Source organism: Megascapheus bottae, chromosome 17 (assembly GCF_031878675.1).
Source record: "Megascapheus bottae isolate mThoBot1 chromosome 17, mThoBot2.hap1, whole genome shotgun sequence".
Lineage (NCBI taxonomy): Eukaryota > Metazoa > Chordata > Mammalia > Rodentia > Geomyidae > Megascapheus > Megascapheus bottae.
In genome coordinates, this window is record NC_143525.1 from 33638833 (window position 1) to 33659457 (window position 20625).

Here is a 20625-nt window from a genome sequence, read left to right on the forward strand (position 1 = left end):
GTCAGTGATCATACTTAGATTTCTGTGAACACATGGTGATGTTAGTCATTTATGCCTGAGCTTGGGATACTGCTAAGGACTTCCAGGCTCTGTTTTGGGATTTGCCACCTACCATTTAATAGTAACAATATATTTCTCTCTTTCCTTAATAGGTAAGTGGGTTTGATACAAGGAAAAATGTGCACAGAGAATACTGGGCATATCATGCAAATTATCAGAGATCAAAACATATAATAGAAACCAAAAGGCAAATTCTGTTTTCATCAAAATAGTTTTAACTCTATTTTTTCTCTTAACTTTCTTACTTTTGTTTTCTTTCAAATTGGCAAAGATTCAGGCAGGGTCCCCTAATGGTAAAATACAGAATTAAAAAAATATTTATTGATAATGTTTTTCTTAAAAATGTTTGATAACCCCAACTAATAATCCAAAATGCAAACTGTAAACACAACAGCAAAGAGTAACAGATGAGTGTGAGTAGGTAGACTGAACAAGTGACAGGCTGAGCAAAGTGCAGGAGGGCACAACGGAGAATGGAAGACAGGTGCACAAAGGTGATGCAGATGGTGATAACTTAAGTGAGTAAGTAATCACATTTGGACCACAGCGATTTCAATGCAGTCACTTAGGAAACTTCTGTGCCAAACACTAACACCCAAGGAATGGATGAGCCTTCGTGAGCATGCTCAGCATGTTGGCATGGAAACAAGGAAGCACAGAAGCTCTGTCATCATCTTACAATGGATGGCTACCGTTTTTACAATGCAAAGAAGTTTTCTTTCTGGTCCCTGGATACATCATGTATTATTTTTCCATGTTCTTCTTGACCCTGGAGGACTGCAGTTACTGTTCTAAATGCCCCCAGAAAACCCCTTAACAAAATAAAGAAACCACAGTAGCAATAACACTGGGTTTGCTGGAATGGCCCCTCCCCTCCACCTGGCCTAAGATTTTCTTCTGGACACATCCAACAGGAATGGCTGTTTTACCAATTCACTTGATAAAGTCAGCTTGAACTTCAGTCCCATGGTCACAGAACTATAGTGGATAAGGGTGAGGGTGTGTATGCTTATGTATGTGTGACTCTGGGGATCTGGACACTCCCTTGCTTTGTAACCCTTGCCCAGAATTCTGGGATCGGTTCGCTTCCACCGGAGAGACTCCACGGTAACGCCAGAAGTGTCATTTAATACTCAGTTTACCAAGGTTGACCACCTCCATTGTCATAGGATGATGCAGCATCTGCAGAAGCGCTGTCTGCTGCCCCCTACTGATGGGGGTGGAGTGACAGGTGCGAAGTAGGCGTGGACTTTAATATTGGGTAAATGGGTCTGAAACAAGACAAAAATATTACTAAGAGAGGGCTTAAACAAAGAATAATGCTGCTTTTCAGAGAAACTGCTGAAGGGGCATGAATGAAGGGCTGAGTGGACATGACGCAGGGTAGAGGCTGAGCAGTAGTCAGGATATTTAGAGGTCTATGTTTCTACTTTGTTCCATTCGACACTGTTTGAAATGACTAAATCAACTAAATTAAGCTTTGGCACCTTTTTGTACACTAATAAAATGGTGGGACAACATATTGGTCTCTTATTTTGTCCTAATGATAAATCGAATTAGATTCCTATAGCTAGAAAAAGCAAAGAAAATTTTCAATCGTTTCTTTTCTCATATTTAAAAACCTTAGCATCACTGTACCTTCTTAACAAGTAAGTTGAGTATAAAGATGATCAAGCTACTTAAAGAGCTTGAAGTGATTTGAAGAACAGCAAGTCCATCTCAAGAAGATAGAAGAGATTACAGATAGGCAGGCACAGGTATAAAGACCTTAGCAGAGTAGGCCATAAGGTCTAGTTGGCCTCCTTCTTTCCTGCTCTTCTGGCGCAAGAACACCACCAGAGATATACTCTCAGCCCATTTTATCTAAAAAAGAGAGCAGGAACTAAAGTCAACTATAACTCAAGAGGTTTGGTGCTCCAATATTTATTTGCTCAAGGCATGGATTTTTAGAGGTTAATGATCTAACAAACAGATCCACTCAACTTTTTATGATTTCTCTGCTGGAAATCTGAACTGTTACTCCTTTACAATGGAGGATGGGGCTAAAATGCAAAAATCTACATGATTCCTTCTTTTAAAAAAAAGGATTTCGGCATTACTGGATAAACTCTGCTAAGAGACCTACTTTCCTTGTCTCCAGTCAGTTTTCCTACTAGTTTCCACATGAAATCCAGACTAATTACTGTTCTGTTTGCTCTCCAGTTTTTCCCCTTGTTGAACATCTCAATCTAAGAAGAAGAGTCTGAATCTCAATCTGAGAATGCGAAAGAAAAGCGAATAGAAAGGAGACTAAGAATACCAAAGCTGTAGAGTGACACAGCATCTTTACCCTGAGTCTCTTGATTCCAGCCCGTGTGATTTGCTGGCAGTCATAGAGTTCTATTCGCTCAAGGCTATGACAGCTCTTCAAGTGCTCCAGGGATGCATCTGTGATTAGTGGGCAGTTGTCCAGCTCAATCACTTCCAGCTGGTCATGGGCACAGGCCCCATTCCCCAGGTGACGAATTCCATCGTCTGTGATCAGCTCACAGTGAGATAGACTCTGCAGCCAAATAGAGCAAAGGATGATGAAATATCTTTTGTTATTTCTCTAGCTAGAGACTGGTACAAAACCTTAAAACCTGAAAGATGATCTGATGACCTTCACCTTCACGGTTTGATTTTTGTGAATATGGAGCCATCATTATATCTGTTTTTTTGTTTGTTTTTTGCCAGTCCTGGATTAAACTCTGAGCCTGAGCATGGTCTTTGAGATTTCTCAAAGTAGCTAGCACTGTGCCACTTGAGCCACAGCACCACTTCTGACTATCTCTGTATGTGGTACCAAGGAATCAAACCCGGGTCTTCATGCATGTTAGGCAAGCCCTCTACCACTAGGCCAAACTCCTGGCCCACTATTTATGAAGAAATAAAGAATGCACATGGACAGCCACAAAACTTTTCCTCAGCTGGTGGCTCATGCCATAGTTATTCAGGAGGCTGGGATTTGTAGATTGTGGTTCAAAGTCAGCCCAGGCAGGAAAAGTTGGCAAGACACTATTTTTTGTGTATTTGGTACTGAGGAATTGAACCCAGGGCTTCATGCATGCTAGGCAAGCACTCTACCACTAAGCCACATTCCCAGCCCCCAGCCTCCAATTAATTACCAAGCCCCACTACAACAAAAAATAATTCAAATTGAAGTTGACATCAATTATTGATTTTGTTTTGTGTAATTCTAAATATACTTCATGAATTCATGAAGTAACTGAATTTCTTTTTTTTTTTTTTTTTTTTGCCAGTCCTGGGCTTGAGCTCAGGGCCTGAGCACTGTCCTTGGACTTTCTCAAGGCTAGAGCTCTACCACTTGAGCCTCAGCACCACTTCTGGCTTTTTTCTATGTATGTGGTACCGAAGAATCGAACCCGGGTCTTCGTGCATGCTAGGCACGGACTTTAACCACTAGGCCAAACTCCCGGCCCCAGTAACTGAATTTCTTCATGAAGTAAGACAGCACTAAAAACTACCCCCTTCTCAAATTAACACTTTTTTTTTGTACCAGGACAAGCAGGGATGAAGCCTTTTTATACATAAAATTCCCTGGAACTAAATATTAAATACCTGATGCAAGGGCATGAATTAACAGCAGATATTAGCTGAGGAAAAATTTTACAGCTCTTTATGTGGTCATCTCATACTTCATTTCCTCACTGATTTTCTTTAAAATCTCTGGTTCTGGGAAACTTAGAACCCTTGACCCAATTTAGGTAACACTGCACCACCAAACACACCAAAACTGTTCTGTATTCTGTCCTGGATACACAACAGTCAACCAAAATGTCTTCCTAAGAAATCACTGAAAGTAGTAGCAAGAAAAATCTCTCTGTAAAATATCAACTGCTTTGGATTTTTGGTTGTTTGGTTTTGGTATTTTGAAATTGCTGTTGTATATAGAGTATATATAGCCAAACTAGTCTTGAGTTTTCCTGCCTCAGCCTCCTGAATAAATACTGAATTCACAAAGCTGGGCATGGTGGCTCACGCCTGTAATCCTAGCTAGTCAGGAGGCTGAGATCTGAGGATCAAGGTTCAAAGCCAGCCCAGGCACAAAAGGACCTGAGACTCATCTCAAATTAACCTCCAGAAAACAGGAAGTAGGGCTTGGCTCAAGGATAGGGTGGTAGCCTTGAGCTGAAGAGCTCAGGGACAGTGTATGTGCCACCTATGTTTTGCTTGTACTATTTTGAAGGCCAAACTTACCAATACTTGAAGTCGAGGACAGTGTATAGAAAGCTGGATTAATGTGCTATCTGTTATCTGAAAAAAAAAAAAAAAAAAAAAAAAGGAAGCTTATGTAAAAACGATACCATGGGCTGCATCTTATTCCAGATTATATTTCCATCTAAACATGATTAAATAACAGGGTTAAAATGCATTAGTGTATGGGAGCTGGGAGCGTGGTCTAATGGTAGAGCATTTGAAGCCTTGAGTTCAATTCCTTGGTACCACATACACAGAAAAAGTCAGAAGTGGTGCTGTGGCTCAAGGGTAGAGCACTAGCCTTGAGAAAGCCCAAGGACAGCATCCAGGACCTGAGTTCAAGCGCCAGGATTGGGAGAAAAAAATGAATGAGGAGACTAAGTATTCATTAGCATCATAAGCCTCCTCCTAAGGATTTTTTTTTTTTTTGGTGGCCAGTCCTGGGGCTTAAACTCAGGGGCGTGAGTACTGTTCTTGGGCTTTCTCAAAGCTAGTGTTCTACACTTGAGCCACAGCACCACTTCTGAGTTTTTCTGTGTTTGTAGTACGAAGGAATTGAACCCAGGGCTAGCGAGCCCCACAGCACCATTCTGGCATTTGCTATTTATGTGATAGTGAGGAATTGAACCCAGGGCTTCGTGCATGCTAAGTGAGCACTCTACCATTAGGCCACACTCCTGGCCCCTCATTTAAAAAAAATTATTGATGTATGCTATTCATATAGAAAAGGGAACATATCAAAGAAGTTCTGATAAATCTTCATGCATTTTTTTTCCAGTCCTTGGGCTTGAGCACGATCCTTGGCCTTTTCTCAAGACAAGAGCTCTACTACTTGAGCCACAGCACCATGTCTAGATTTTTCTGTGTATGAGGTACCAAGGAATCAAACCCTAGTCTTTGTGCATGTTAAAGCACTTTACCACTAGGCCAAACTTCCAGGCCTCATTTTTTTTTTTTTTCCTTTTTAGAGACAAGGTCTTGTTATATAGCTCAGTCGGACTTGTCTGGAACTTACTCTATGGTCAAGACTGTGCTACAATCTTGAGACCTTCTTACTTGCATCTACTCCAGCCTGAGTCACTATACTAGGTTTCCTCTACCCCTCTGGCACTGGAGATTGAATCCAGAGCCTCACATATGCTAGGTGGGCGTTATATCATTAGACATATCCCCAGCCTCACATTTTTATTTATTTTTTGCCAGTCTTAGGGCTTGAACTCAAGAGTCTGGGCACTGTCCTTGGACACTTTTGCTCAAGGCTAGTGCTCTGTCACTTGAGCCACAGCACCACTTCCGGCTTTTTCTGAGTATGTGGTACAGGGGAATCCAACTTAGGACTTCATGCATGCTAGGGCAGCACTCTCCCACTAGGCTATGCTCTTGGCCAGCCACATTTTTTTTTTTTTTTTTGCCAGTCCTGGGTTTGAGCTCAGGGCCTGAGCATTATCCTTGGACATTCTCAAGGATAGAGCTCTACCACTTAAGCTTCAGCACCACTTTTGACTTTTTTCTATGCATATAGTACTGAGAAATTGAACCCAGGTCTGTGTATGGTAGACAAGCTCTCTATTGCTAGGCCAAACTCCCAGCCCTGGCTCGCCACATTTTCATTTATATACCATGAACTTCTCTCTCTTCTGTGCCTAGAAGGCATCAGAGTAAATGGAGAATTAGTGATGAGAGTCTTACATGAGAGGAAGGATGTGCATGCACTCTAACTGTAAAGAAAAACTCACAATATTACCTGAACACATTCTTCCAAATCCATTTTTTCAAGCTCATGGCAATTCTAAAAAGTACAAAATCAGACAATATAGCACAGATTTCTACAACATTTGCAAAAATTTTAAGACCTGAAACCTAGGGTGTAGTAAGTATTAACCATACTGGTGAAATCTGGAAGTGTTTCAGAATTGGCATTCATTGTCATCTCCTACTTATTCCATTAATAAAATACAGAAAATCTTGTGAATGTCAATTAGAAAATTTTGATTATACTGAAATGTCCCAATTATTCTATATTTCAATACTGTAGAATAATGAAATATTTAAGTACTGTTTAAGTAAGTTCAGGGAAGTAAGTTTGCTGAGTAAGGGTTAATAGAGAAATCTTTTTCAACTAGAAATAGTTAAATGAAAATTGTTTCTATGGAAGAGAAAAGACAAACTTTACTTATGTTCTCCTTGAGTTGGGAATGCTGAGCCTTTACCCAATCATTACTCTACCCACCTCCCTGAAAGGACACGACATTTTCCCTATTCTGTAACACTGGTCAGTCAGTATAATTCTTAGTACTATTACTATATAGTGATATATCATTCAAACCACTAACCCCCAAGAGAATACAGAAATAACTCAAGTTACCAAAAGGTGGGCTACATACACATCTTTCAACCTGACTCTTACCTACCAGTTACATACTACTAAATACACAAAGCACAAAGAAGTTACTGTTCAGTTTAATTTACCATCTTATGAAACGGTCAAGAACTCAAGTCTCTACAAAGAGGGTCATGTTTTCTAACCTTTCCAGAACAGGTTATATTCTTAGCAGCAAGTCTGTTGGTTTAAGATGAGAATACTCAGAAAACTAGCCATAAGAGTTCCCCTAGTTCTGCTGCTTTGCTACATTTCCTTTGCTGTTTATTCTTCGGAAGTAAGGCTTCTCCCCCCAAAACTCTTTGGAAACAAATATATGAAAACTTGAGAAAACACTTACTCTGGCTAGAGTGGTAAAGCCCACATCTGTTAATTGAGAACATCGCGCCACTTCTAATATTCTGTTCCAAAAAAAAAAAAAAAAAGAGTGTAAGTCAAGCTCTTGTTTCCTACAAACAATTCTATTAAACCAGGAAGAATGAAAGAAAACAAATATCCTATTCTCTGAGGATTTCATAATATAGAATGACATTAACAGCTAAGCAAGTCTGTGTATAGTTCTTGCTATTTATTTTCATGTAGTCATCATAAAGTGGTCCTGTAAATACCACTTTTCAGGGAGATATAATCAAAGAACACAGAGGAATATAATTGAAGCCTGTAGTTAATGCCAAAATTCATTAAAAACCTTCTTGATGGCATACTGCTTACCCCAGAGGGCAGCCTGTTCCTAGAAAACAAAGGAAATGGAGATAAATGCTCTATTCCAGTTAATTTGCTGCTGAAGTAAATTGTTTTCTTTTCCTGTTTTACATGTAGGTTCACACAAATTTAAGCAGCTTTAAAAATGCAACACAGGGACTGATTAATTGCAAGTCTGTCTCAAATATGTAATTCCATACATATGAATGCCTTCTCCTTCCTCCCAAAGGCTCCTATGGAGGCCTAGTGAGAGGGCAGCTGGCTGGCAGCCACTCTCCTATTCAGTAACTGTTGAACATCAACTTAAATCCAACCAGAGCACTGGGGAATCGCACACAGCTGTGAAAAACATCCAGTGGCCTCTGTATTTACTATACAATGGCATTAAAGAATATTTACCTGTTTCCTTAAGAATAATGACCAAACTTCAAAGACTAAAGCTAATACATGTGTGTGTGTGTATATATTTTTTTTTGGGGGGGGGGCAGTCTTGGGCTTGAGCTCAGGGCCCGAGCACTGTCCTTGGACTTTCTCAAGGCTAGAGCTCTACCACTTGAGCCTCAGCACCACTTCCAGCTTTTTTCTATGTATGTGGTACTGAGGAATCGAACCAGGGTCTTCATGCATGCTAGGCAAGCACTTTAACCACTAGGCCAAACTCCCGGCTCCTAAAGCTAAAATATTTTAAAAAATCATTATCAACTGAAAAATATTTTGAAGTGATTGCTACAATGGAAGAGCCCTGTGTAACTGAGAAACAAATTAGGACTTTCACATTTGAGAGTATTTGTACTTTAGAGGAATAATGATATAAACAGGATGTTGGTAAAGCCACATAAAATAGAATAGGATAATGTTTATCATTTTTAGAGAGGTCTGGTTACTTCATTAGCTACTGATAAGTACTCTACACTAGGCTTCTGATATTGTTGCTTGTGACCAACTGACTTCAGGCTAAAGTTTTTATTATTTTGCTTTGCTAGTCCTGGGGTGCGAACCCTTTGCCTGAGTGCTGTCCCTGAGCTTCTGTGCTCAAAGCTAGTGCTTTACCACTTGAGCCACAGTGCTACTTCTGGCTTTTACTGAATTACTTACTAGAGGTAGATAGGTGTGTCACTGACTTTTCTGCCTGGGTTGGGTTCGAACCACTATCCTCAGATATCAGGCTTCTGGGTAGCTAGGATTACAGGCATGAAGCAAGCACTCTTACCACAAGGCCATATTCCCTGCCCAAGGCTAATATGCTTATAACAATTATAGTTAGGTCCATTAGCCAACCAGCAAAATAAATAAATAAATAAATAAATAAATAAATAAATAAATAAATAAATAAATAAAAGTTTTGGGGGTGGGAGTTTGGCCTAGTGGTAGAGTGCTTATTTAGCAACCATGAAGACCAGGTTTGATTCCTTGGTACTACATACATAGAAAAAGCCAGAAGTGGTTTTATGGCTCAAGTGGTAGAGCACCAGCCTTGAGAAAGCTCAAGGACAGTATGCAATCCCTGAGTTCAAGCCCCAGGGCTGAGAGGGAAAAAAAAAGATTAAGAAGGTTTAATAATTACTAAGGTATTAGAAGTAGCTTCACAGGCTGTGGTGCAAGATTTCCTGGCTTTGAACCTTTGCTTCTGCAACCTTCAGGTGTAAGATTTGAACAGATTGCTTTGAACCTTGATCCTCAGATCTCAGCCTCCAGAGTAGCAAGTATTATAGGTATGATCCACCAGCGCCTAACCTACTTCACCTCTCTTGTACTTAGGTTTTCTCATCTATAACATATGTTATGGTGGTTAAATGAGGTAATTCTTGTTTGTTTTTTGTGGGTCACGGGGCTTGAACTGGGCCTGGGAAATGTCCCTGAGCAATTCAGCTCAAGGTTACTGCCCTAACCTTGAGCTAAGCCCACTTCCTGTTTTCTAGAGGTTAATTGGAGATAAGAGTCTCAGGACCTTTAGTTCCCCGGGGCTGGCTTTGAACCTCAATCCTCAGATCTCAGCCTCCTGAGTAGCTAGGATTACAGCGCTTGGCCATGAGGTAATTAAATCTAAAATAAAAGGCATTTGGGGTTCACTTCTATGAAAATAGCATGCTATGTCATCTTTATGACTGCATATTAACACAGAACTCTCTGTAAATATTCAGGTAATCTTATAGTTAGAGGAGTCATAGAGAAATTAGGCTCTTCTTTTCTACAAGACCCACTCTTTTTTGTTGTTGTTGTTGGTTGTGAAGTTTGAATTCTGGGCCTGAGCTGTCCTTGAGCTCTTCAGCTCAAGGCTACTGTTCTACCAGTTGAGTCACAGAGCCACTTCCAGTATTCTGGTGGTTTATTGGAGATAAGAATCTCATGGACTTTTGTGCCCAGGGTGGCTCTGAACTGAAATCCTCAGATCTTAGCCTCTTGAGTAGCTAGGATTACAGGCATGAGCCACCAGTACCCAGCTTATTTTTTAATTTAATTAATTTATTTACTTTTGGCTAAATAAGAAAAGTTTACCTAAGCCGAGGGCAGTTCTGACCTAGAGCGTTCAAGATGGCATCTGTGATGTTGGAGCAGCCAGAAGCACAAAGAGACTGCAACTTATGGCACCCTCTGCAGATAGTAATGAGACCTTCATCTGTGATTTGCTTTAAAAAAAATCCAGAGATATTAGTCACTTAGAAGAAAAAGGAAAAAATATTAATAATTCAAAGCATATATGCTGCTTATTATCTATAGATCATTAGTTTTCCATAGTCCTGACCTACTAATAATACTAACACATTTTAATTGGTTATAAAGTATGACTGTAATTTTATTTTTGGTATTGATTCTGGGGCTTGAACTCATGGCCTGGGCACTGTATCTGAGCTTTTGTGCTCAAGGCTAGTGTGCTACCACTTAAGCCACAGCTCTACTTGCAGTTTTTTTTGGTGTGTGTGTTTGCTAGGAGTCTCATGGACTTTCCTGCCTGGATTGCCTTCAAATGCTGACCCTCAGGTCTTAGTCTCCTGAGTAATTAGGATTGTAGGCATAAGCCAAAAACACCTGGTAATTGTAATTTTAAATACTGATGTTTTTGTTTAGTAAGTGGCAACCTCTTTCTCTTCCCACTCCCCTGAATTTAACTACCAGTTAAGTTCAGTTAACTGGTAGTTAAATTCAGGGCCATTTGAGTCATTTCTCCAACTCCTTTTTGCATTGGCTTTTTGTTTTTGGTGGGTCACGGGGCTTGAACTCTGCCTGGGCACTGTCCCTGAGCTCTTTAGCTCAAGGCTACTACCCTACCCCTTTGAACCACAATGTCACTTCCGGTTTTCTGGTGGTTAATTGGAGATAAGAGTCATAGGGACTTAGTGCCCAGGATGCTTTAACCCTCGATTCTCAGATCTCAGCCTCCTGAAAAGCTAAGATTACAGGTGTAAACCACCTTTCCTGGCTGCATTGGTTTTTTGAGGTAGGATCTTGCATCATTTCCAGGCCAGCCTGAGCTGCCGCTGCCATCTTCCTATCTATGCTTCCCAGATTCGCTGGAGCTGAAAGGCATGTGCCATTGCACCTAGTCTTTGCACTTCACTTCATTGGGGTATCAGGCTAGAGGAATCTCACTCAGTTATCAGCTGAGATAGAATCTTTCTTTTATGCCTGGAATTTTCTTCCTCCTAAGTAGCCTAGATTATAGACTTGAGCCACTCTGCCCAGCCTAAAGTTGTTTTTTTTTTTTTTAAAGTAGGTGAGCGTCATCTGTATGTCTACTATATCCGTAAGGTTGTAATGGGAAAGTCATAGGTCTAGATAAAATATACAATAACATTATTAAAATGATTACTAATTAGAGAACCATTGTGGGAAGAGATGCTTACTAAGCAAGTCTGCAAATTCAAAGTCACCAGCTCAGGACAGTGTGCACCTATGTACTTGAGAGCTTCATCTTCTAGCTATAAGGATTAAGAAATAAGAAAGTGATTACTGATATTGTATCAAAGGAAAAATATTTAAGAATGTACATATTCATTAACATCAAAATAGCCAATCATTTTGAAGGATCAATGAACCAGAAACAACATATTATCACACAAGTGTAATTAAAAAAATCAGTTTGCAGCAGGGAGTTTGGCCTAGTGGTAGAGTGCTTGCCTTGCATGCACAAAGACCCAGGTTTGATTCCTTGGTACCATAGACATAGACATGGTGCTGTTGCTCAAGTGGAAGAGTTCTAACCTTGAGAAAGCCCAAGGATAGTGTTCAGGCCCTGAGCTCAAGCTCCAAGACTGGCAAAACACAAAACAAAACAAACAGTTCTCACCACATTAACTTATCACCAATGTAAGGAAAATGTGAAAAAGAAATTGCCTAGTGTTCATAGACATATTTCTGTTAAATTACATATACCCTGCAGCATTTTGTAGCAGGATTATAAAGCTAAAATAATTTCTATGCTCAAAAATACCTAGTTGTTCCCTACCTACTGTCCCTCTTCCCGCCTCTTTGGCATGAACTCAGGGTCTGGGCACTATCCCTGAGCTTTACTGTTCAAGTGAATGCTCTTACCATTTGAGCTACAACTCCACTTTGTACTTTTTGGTAGTTAATTTCAAAACAAGAGTTTCATGAACTTTCCTGTCAGCTGGCTTTGATCCTACTCAGCTTCTGAGTAGCTAGGATCACAGGCACGAGCCCCTTTTAGGAGAAACAACCAAGGGTAGAATCCTCAGTGCATATCTGCTCTTGTTATGCTTATAGTACTGAGAACAGATGGTAAGGCATTTATCATAGTGATGCATCTTAATAATTTTTAGGATTCCATAAACAACCAGAAGCTCAAGCTGTTGTTTTAAGGCAGTTATACATCCAAAGCTCTGGTTTAAACAACAGAACTTCTCCCATTGGGGAAAGTGTGAGGGCACTTATTAAGAGCTTCAAGGGTATAGCTTTAGTAACCACTGATCAATAAGGTAGATACTAACCCAGTTGGTCATTCAGGCACATTTGAAACCCTCTATTTCTCAACACTGGGGTTTAAACTGAGGGCTTTACAAGTGTTAAGCAGGCAATCTATAGCTGAGCCACACTTCCAGCCCTTCTGTGCATTTTTTTTTTTTGGTCGGTAGTGTGGCTTAAACTTTGGGCCTAGGCACTGTACCTGAGCTCTTCAGCACAAGGCTACTGCCTTACCCCTTGAACCACATTATCACATTCTCAGGAACTTTTGTGCCTGGGCTGGCTTCGAACGGCAATCCTAAGAACTCAGCCTCCTGAGTAGTTAAGATTAGAGGCGTGAGCCACCAGTGCCCAGCAAGGAGCACATATTTAATAAGTGGGACAACTGGGCACTGTCCTTGGACACTTTTGCTCTACCACTTGAGCCACAACAGTATCTGGCTTTTTCTGTGTATGTGGTACCAAGGAATTGAATCCAGGGCTTTGTGCAAGCCAGGCAAGCCCTCTACCACTAGGCCCAATTGTGAGCCTATTCATTATTTTTGAGATGGGCTTGCTTGATGGTGTAAGGCTAAACTAGGATCTGTGCATTTAAAGCTTCCAGTTTGGACTGAGATTTCAGAGTGTAACATCATATCCAGCTTCATGAAATGTAATCTCATGGAGTTTTATACCCGACCTGTCCAGGAACTATAATCCTTTTAATCTCACTCTTTCACGTAGCTGAGATGACATACATGAAACATCATACAAAGCTATTAACTGTGAACAAGTATCATTGTACACCCCAGCTGGACTCAAATGGTACTTCTCCCAATCTCAGTTTCTCAAGAAATATAGGCATGACTCACTGGCACCCAGAAAATATATTCGTGATCAATTCATTCAGGCTCTGTTTGTTATGTTACTTTTTTCACTGTGAAATATTGTTTAGAGTGCCTGCTTAGCAAGCACAAAGATCTGGGTTTAATTCTTTGGTTACCACATACATAGAAAAAGCCAGAAATGGTGCTGTGGCTCAAGTGGTGGAGGTCTAGCCTTGAGAAAGCCCAAGGACAGTGCTCAGGCTCTGAGCTCAAGCCCCAGAACTGGCAAAAAAAAAAAAAAAAAAAAAAAATTAGAGCCAGGAGCTGGTGTCTTACTCCTGTGATTGTAGTGATTCAGGAGGTTGAGATCTGAGGATCATGGTTCAAAGCTAGCCTGGATAGTAAAGTCCCTTATTTCCAACTACACATCAAGAAGCTAGAAATGGAGCTGTATAAAGCTTAGGGACAGCATCTAAATCTTTAATTCAAGCCTTAATATCAGCATAAAGACGTAGAGAAAAACAAAAATTTTAATAATGAAGTGTGTTTGATTTGTGATGCAACTAGCAGAATGTAAGAAAGTAACACTATAAAATTCACAATACTGTGTGTACTTGGCATAATTGTAAAAAATTTTTGGTGTTAAATGGAATTGCCAAGACAGACTTCTTTGCTTACTCAGTTCAAAGAATCAGCAATAATCACTTCAGATTTTTCAATTCAGATTCAATTATATAAAACCCTTCTTGTCCATGATATATCCTTGGTATAAGCACACCTTTCTAGCTTCTTCCCTCCCAATTTATCTTTGTTCAGGCACTCGTTCTTCCCCTTCTTTAATTCCAAGGAAAATACTTGGTAACCATGTGTCTTTGGATAGTAATATAAAGAATTTACATTTTCTTCTTCAAGACAAACATGGAGCCTACAAGGGGCTCATGTTCCTTCTGACTTCCATAAGCACTATATAGAGTATTACCTGTGTGCAGCCTTTTAAGAATAAGGCCTTGAGACCCCCACAGCCTCTCACTAGTGCTTGAATGCCATCCTTGGTTACTTGGTCACACCAGGAAATGTTCAACTGCTCCAACAGTGGACATCCCTCACTTAGGATAAAAAAAGTGAGACAAGCATATCACTACATCCAATTTCAAAGGCACTGAAGTCTCATTTTTGTGGTGTTTATGTGAAATTCTATCACTAGCAGGACCATCTGAAATCCACTTTTAAATCAATCATAACACTGTATTTCAAAGATAGATGGGAATGGAAATTAAGTGACATTTCCAAGTTTATAGAATAGTTTACTGTTCAAATCAAACCCAGATTCTCTATTAAGTAGTTCAACTTATATTAACAGAATAAGAATATTCAAACTTGTATTTAAAAGGCTTCTTTTTTATTACAAAGACTTTGTATATTTTCCTTTTTGGGAACACTTCTAGAATATTGTTTCTGCAAGTGAATTTGGGATAATCTGTTTGCAAAATTGCTAGCTTGGGAGGGTATGTAGTTTAGTGATAGAGTGATTGTAGCCTTAGGTTCAATTCCTCAGTACCACATAAACAGAAAAAGCTGGAAGTGGTAATGTGGCTCAAGTGGGTAGAGTGCTAGCCTTGAGCAAAAAAACCCCAGGGACAGTGCCCAGGCTCTGAGTTCAAGTTCCAGCACTGGAAAAATAATAATAAAATGCTAATTTCCCTTAAGCCTTGATCACCTTGGTTTAACATTTGGACAATTAATCTCTCAAGGAGTAGGGGCTGAGTGTGGCCTAATGGTAGAGTGATTGCCTTGCATGCATGAAGCTCTGGGTTTGATTCCTCAGTACCACATACACAGAAAAAGTCACAAGTGGTGCTGTGGCTCAAGTGGTAGAGCGCTAGCTTTTAGAAAACCCAAAGACAGTGCTTAGGTTCTGAATTCAAGTCCCAGTACTGGCAAAAAATAAAAAGAATCTCAAGGATCTGTCATGCCTGTAATCCTAGCTACTCAGGTGGCTGAGATCAGAGGATGGAGGTTCAAAGCCAGCTGGGGCATTAAAGTCCCTGAGACTCTTATCTTTCAGAAATCTGGAAGTGGCACTGTTTCAAGGGGTGGGGCGGTATCCTTGAGCTAAAGAGCTCAGGGTCAGTGACCAGGCCTCTTCAAGTTCAAGCCTCATGACCAACAAAAAAATCTCAAGGAAGTGGTGCTGTGGCTCATTCCTGCAATACTAGCAATTCAGGAAGCAGAGATCTGAGAATCCTGATTTGAAGCCAGTCTACAAAGAAAAATCCCCATGACACTTTTTTCTCCAATAAACCACTGGAAAAGCTGGAAGTGGTACTATGGCCTAGCCTTGAGCACAAAGATGCTCAGGGGAAGCACTCATGACCCAGGACTGGCAAAAAATAAATTAAAACAAACAAACAAACAAACAGGAGATCTATATTCAAGTTCACTGTACAAAGTGTCAGGCAAGTCACTACAGAAAACTTCTCTAAACTTCGGGTATAAGACAGTCATAAGCCTTTCTAGATTCTCCCTAACTACCTCTTTGAGTTATATCAATTTGTCATGCAGCAATATGGCAGCAACAATATCTTACTCAGTTATATCTATCTCAACAGAACCTGCATTCAACAATTTTTTTATATCAAAAATTTTTTTTGTCAGTCCTGGGGCATGAACTCAGGGCCTGGGCACTGTCTCTGAGCTTCTTTTGTTCAAGACAAGCACTCTACCAGCCTTTTTTATGTGGTACTGAGGAAACAAACTCAGGGCTTCATGCATCTAGGCACGCAGTGTACAACTAAGCCATATTCCCAGCCCCTAGTTTCAATGACACTTCCAGTTTTCTGATGGTTAACTGGAGACAAGAGTCTCCACATACCGCATAATATTTTTACATAAATGAGACCATTTGTGATTTTTTTTTTTTTTGCCAGTCAAGGAGCATGAACTTAGAGCTGTCTTTGGGCTTTCTCAAGGATAGCGCTCTACCAATTGAGCCATAACACCACTTTCTGTTTTTTCTATGTATTAGGTACCAAGGAATCAAATCCAAGTCTTTGTGCATGCTAGGTAAGCATTCTACCTCTAGGCCAAACTCCCTGCCCCTGTGAAAATATTCTATAAATGAAAAATGTTTCATTTATGTATTTATTTTTGTTGCTTGTAGGGCTTGAACTCAGGGCCTGAGTGCTGTCCTTGAGCCCTTTTGCTAAAGGCCAGCACTCTACTACTTTGACCCATAATGTCACTTCTTAATTGGAGACAGCACTATTTCCGGCTTTTTCTATGTGTGGTAGGAATCGACCTTAGGGCTTTGTGCATGCTAGGCAAGCACTCTTATCACCAGGCCAAACTCCTGGCACTATGGGATTTGAATTCTTGCTCTTCAGCTTAAGGCTACTGCCCTACCCCTTGAGCCACACAGCCCTACTTCCCTACTTTTGGAGAAAAGAGTCTCAGGGTTATTAATGCCCACACAGGCTTTGAAGTGCAATCCTCAGATCTTAGCATCCAGAGTAGCTAGGATTTATAGGCTTTTGAATTTTCTTGAGCCTGGGAGCTGTCCCTGAGCTTTTCAGCTCAAAATTATGGCTCTACCACTTGAGCTACTGCTCTACCACTTGAGCTACCATGCTACTTCTGGTTATCCGATGGTTAACTGGAGATAAGAGTCTCATGCTCTTTCCATCTTTTGTGCCTGGGCTGGCTTTGAACAGCAATCCTCAAATCTCAGCCTCCTGAGTAGCTTGGATCACAGATGATAGCCACTGGTGCATGGCCCCTTCTCTCTCTGTTTTAATAAACCTTATTAAGATCTAATCATTCACTCATCAACTGAACAACTTTGGGAAATCCTGGTTACCTCTAGTCTTTTCACCTGAATATATCTTGTAACTTCAAATTTAGCAAGTAGTAAAACAATATTGAATCTGAAGTACAACACATACTCAATAATAAAAGTGTAGTTATAGCTAGGTTCAATTCCAATTGCATTTCAGTTATTTTTAAAAATTATATAATAATGAACATGCTTATTATGAGAAAGTTACCTCAGAGCTTTGAGAGACATGTTGGTTATCGATGTACAGGAAGCCAAATCAAGGTGCTTGAGTTTGGAACAGAACTTGCTAAGGCTAGTACATGTACTGAAAATGGAGAAAAGAAAAACTGTGAGTAAATAAAATTAAAAAAAATCTTTCCTGCATCAAACTTTTCTCAGTAAACATGAATATGTAGATCAGAAATGTAATTGGCTTAAACTCAGGGCCTCAGCACTGTCGTTGGACTTTCTCAAGGCTAGAGCTCTACCACTTCTGGCTTTTTCTGTGTATGTGGTATCAAGGAATCAAACCCAGGCCCTTGTTCATGCTAGGCAAGCACTCTATCACTAGGTCAAACTCCCAGCCCAGAAATGGAATATTTTCATACTATCCCTGAAGTTATAACTACAGGACCTTTCACAGTGAAGAGGCAGATATATATGAACTTGCCTCAAAGGTAGATGGTGCTTTAGTCACATTAGTAAACAATAATAGATATTAACTGCACGCTATAAGCTCTAAAAGGTCTGTGAGCACTTAATAAAATCTAGAAACACTAATTAAAAAGCTACAATCAGTTCTACAAGCATGTAAATAACATGAGACCAAAGTTAACTCAGTTCTTTCACTTTAATCTCTATTCAAGATAATCCATTGCAGGCTGGGAGTTTTGCCTAGTTGTAGAGTGTTTGCCTAGCATACATGAAGAGTGGGGTTCGATTCTTTGGTACTACATACTTAGGGGAAAAAATGAATTTTTGCAAGGTATATCATAATATAAAACTGCTGTTCACTCTTACATTTCTCTTCCCTCCCCCCAACCCCAGGGCCATGGATGGAAATTAGGGCTTCATAAAATGCTAAGCAAGTATCCTACCAGAGACCTAGACCCTTAAACCACTGTATAACATAATAAGGTATAGGAAGAATTGGCCCTGCTCCTGTCCACACAGGAAACATGTCTGACTTCTATGTTGACATAGGGTTTAACTTTCTGGAAGATCTGGCCTCAAACCATAATCCTCTGCTTCCCAAGTAGCTGGGACTAGAGACATGAGTCACAGCACCTAGCTTTCCCCATCCTTCCCCAATGATAAGATAGCCAGGTATATACTGTCATGTATAAATGATTATTATTTCTTTGTGATACAATTCAGCATTTTTATGGGGCTGATTCAGAATTACTGAGATCAAGGGATCTTCCTGATTCATCCTTACATGTTCTAATTGATTCCTTTTTTGGTAGTAGCTCTACAGTAATGTTTCTAGTACCTTTGTTATTTTCCCAATACGATTTTGCATGCATGCCTTGCAGGCCTGGAATGTGATCTGCATATTTATGTTTCCCACATAACTAGGATGACAGGTGTGTGCTACCACCAGGTCAAGCTACTGAGATATGGTCTTCTGTTCATGTTTGGTCTGGTCCTAATCTTGCCTCCTGAGACAGGATTAGACATGAATTATACCTCATGATGCCTAGCTTTGATTTATTTTTCAACATAGGCATTCAAAACTATACCACAGCTTTAGTGCATCCCATAAACTTTAAGAGCTTTCCATTTTCACTAAGCTTGGAATACCTTAAAATTTTACAATCCATGAATTAAAGTATTCTGCTTTAAATTTCAAATACTTGGCATTTTCACAGAAATGATTTGGTTGTGGATCATTAATTCTCTAGCTATCAGATAATTATTTCAATATCTCTAAGTTCACTAAGGTTTAATTAATGTTCAACCCATGGTTTATTCTGAAAAATGTTCCACATGTGCTTGAATAAATTGCTTGTTCTATAATCACCGGATAGATTATTCTGTTTAGACAGGGGATTTGTACAACACTTCCCTCAAGGCTAGCGTTCTACCAACTTTTTTTCTTTTTTTTTTTTTGGTTGGGCTATGGAGCTTGACCTTGGCCTGAAGACTGTCCCTGAGCTCTTCAGCTCAAGGCTACTGCCCTACCCCTGGAGCCACAGCCCCACTTCCCATTTTTCTAGTGGTTTATTGGAGATAAGAGTCTCATGGCCTTTAGTGCTCCAGCTAGCTTTGAACCGTGATCATCAGATCTCAGGCTCCTAAGGAGCTAGGATTCTAGGTGTGAGCTACTGGCATCCAGCACTTTCTTTTTGCTAGTCCCGGGGCTTAAAATCTGGGCCTGCACATTCTCCCTGAGCTCTTCAGCTCAAGGCTAGTGGTCTACCACTTGAGCCACAGCCCCACTTCTGGTTTTCTAGTGATGAATTGGAGATGAGTCTTAAGTTCTTTAGTGCCTGGGCTGGCTTTGAACTGTAATCCTCAGATCTCAGCCTCCTGAGTAGCTAGGATCACAAGTGTCAGCCACTGTGCTGGGCTTAGTTGAACCACTTCTGGCCCTTGATTTTAGTTTTAAATCTAAGATCCTAATGTCAACCCTGTTTCTAGAGCTCAGTGATTATTAGCCCAAGTGAGTACTAGGCTTCTATTCTATAGCATCAGCTCCAAAGCTGATGGTTTTCCTAGCCTACTTGCCATGTAAATGAACTATTCAGAGCAAGGGCCGGGGGTGGGGTGTGGGCTGGGACAGGAGAGGAGCCCAAGGAAAGAATTTCACAGACTCACACTGTTCTTACCCAAGAACAGAAGCTCTCATTAGTAAATACTTGTGGGGGTTTTTTGTGTCTCTGATTGATTTTCAGAAAGTTGTTTTTGACCATTTTTTCTCCAACTTTATAGTTGCCTTTTTTTTTTTTTGCCAGTTGTGGGCTTGAGCTCAGGGCCTGAGCACTGTCCTTGGACTTTCTCAAGGTTAGAACTCTACCACTTGGGCCACAGCACCATTTCCGGCTTTTTTCTATGTATGTGGTATCGAGGAATTGAACCCGGGTCCTCGTGCATGCTAGGCAAGCACTCTACCACTAGGCCAAACTCCCGGCCCCTATAGTTTTGGGGCAGTCATTGGAAGCTGGAAAAACGTGTATTCTTGCAGAAGCTATCATGCCTGGCAATGTAGAAAGATTACTATAACTCTTCAAAATGTCCCCATGTACCATTATCAGTGTTCATCACACCTCCTCCTGCTGCAGGTCACTAATGATCTGTGTTATTATCACTATAATGTTCCTATGAAAGAATCTCAAATAAGTAGAATTATAAAGGATATACTAATTTGTAGTATTTTCTTGGGAAGTAAGGGGGGAGCCAACTCAGGTCTTTGGTAATTTTATTTGGCAACTATTCTATCACTGAGCAACATCTACAGTCCAGAGACTTTCTACTGCCTATCTTTTCTTCTAGTCCTAAGCCATATTTGGTTTCTTTTCAGGTGTTCCACATTTCTGGCTGGATGCTGGTGGCTTTGAACTACAATCCTAAGATCTCAGCCTCTTGAGTAGCTAGGATCTCAGGCATGAGTCACTGGTGTGGGGCAATATTTTTCTTTTAAAAAGGTAACAAAATTAGGGCCTGGAGTTTAGCCTAGTGGCAGAGTGCTTGCCTAACATGCA

General features: G+C 40.3%; 1 protein-coding gene across 2 annotated transcripts in view; it reads right to left on the bottom strand.

Annotated features, from left to right (window-relative positions):
* Nucleotides 1-354: 354 nt before the first annotated feature.
* The window catches only part of Fbxl20 (F-box and leucine rich repeat protein 20), a 48553-nt gene continuing 28282 nt past the window's right edge, over nucleotides 355-20625 (bottom strand). For both annotated transcript variants that reach the window (XM_090350752.1, XM_090350753.1), the window contains exons 7-15: nucleotides 17151-17246; nucleotides 14087-14213; nucleotides 11224-11298; nucleotides 9878-10008; nucleotides 7020-7080; nucleotides 6044-6088; nucleotides 4300-4356; nucleotides 2390-2602; nucleotides 355-1331 (exon numbers count right to left, since the gene is read on the bottom strand). In XM_090350752.1, the coding sequence (XP_090206878.1) occupies nucleotides 1224-1331; nucleotides 2390-2602; nucleotides 4300-4356; nucleotides 6044-6088; nucleotides 7020-7080; nucleotides 9878-10008; nucleotides 11224-11298; nucleotides 14087-14213; nucleotides 17151-17246 (913 nt within the window). In that variant the 3' untranslated portion in view covers nucleotides 355-1223. The remainder of the gene's footprint in view (nucleotides 1332-2389; nucleotides 2603-4299; nucleotides 4357-6043; nucleotides 6089-7019; nucleotides 7081-9877; nucleotides 10009-11223; nucleotides 11299-14086; nucleotides 14214-17150; nucleotides 17247-20625) is intronic.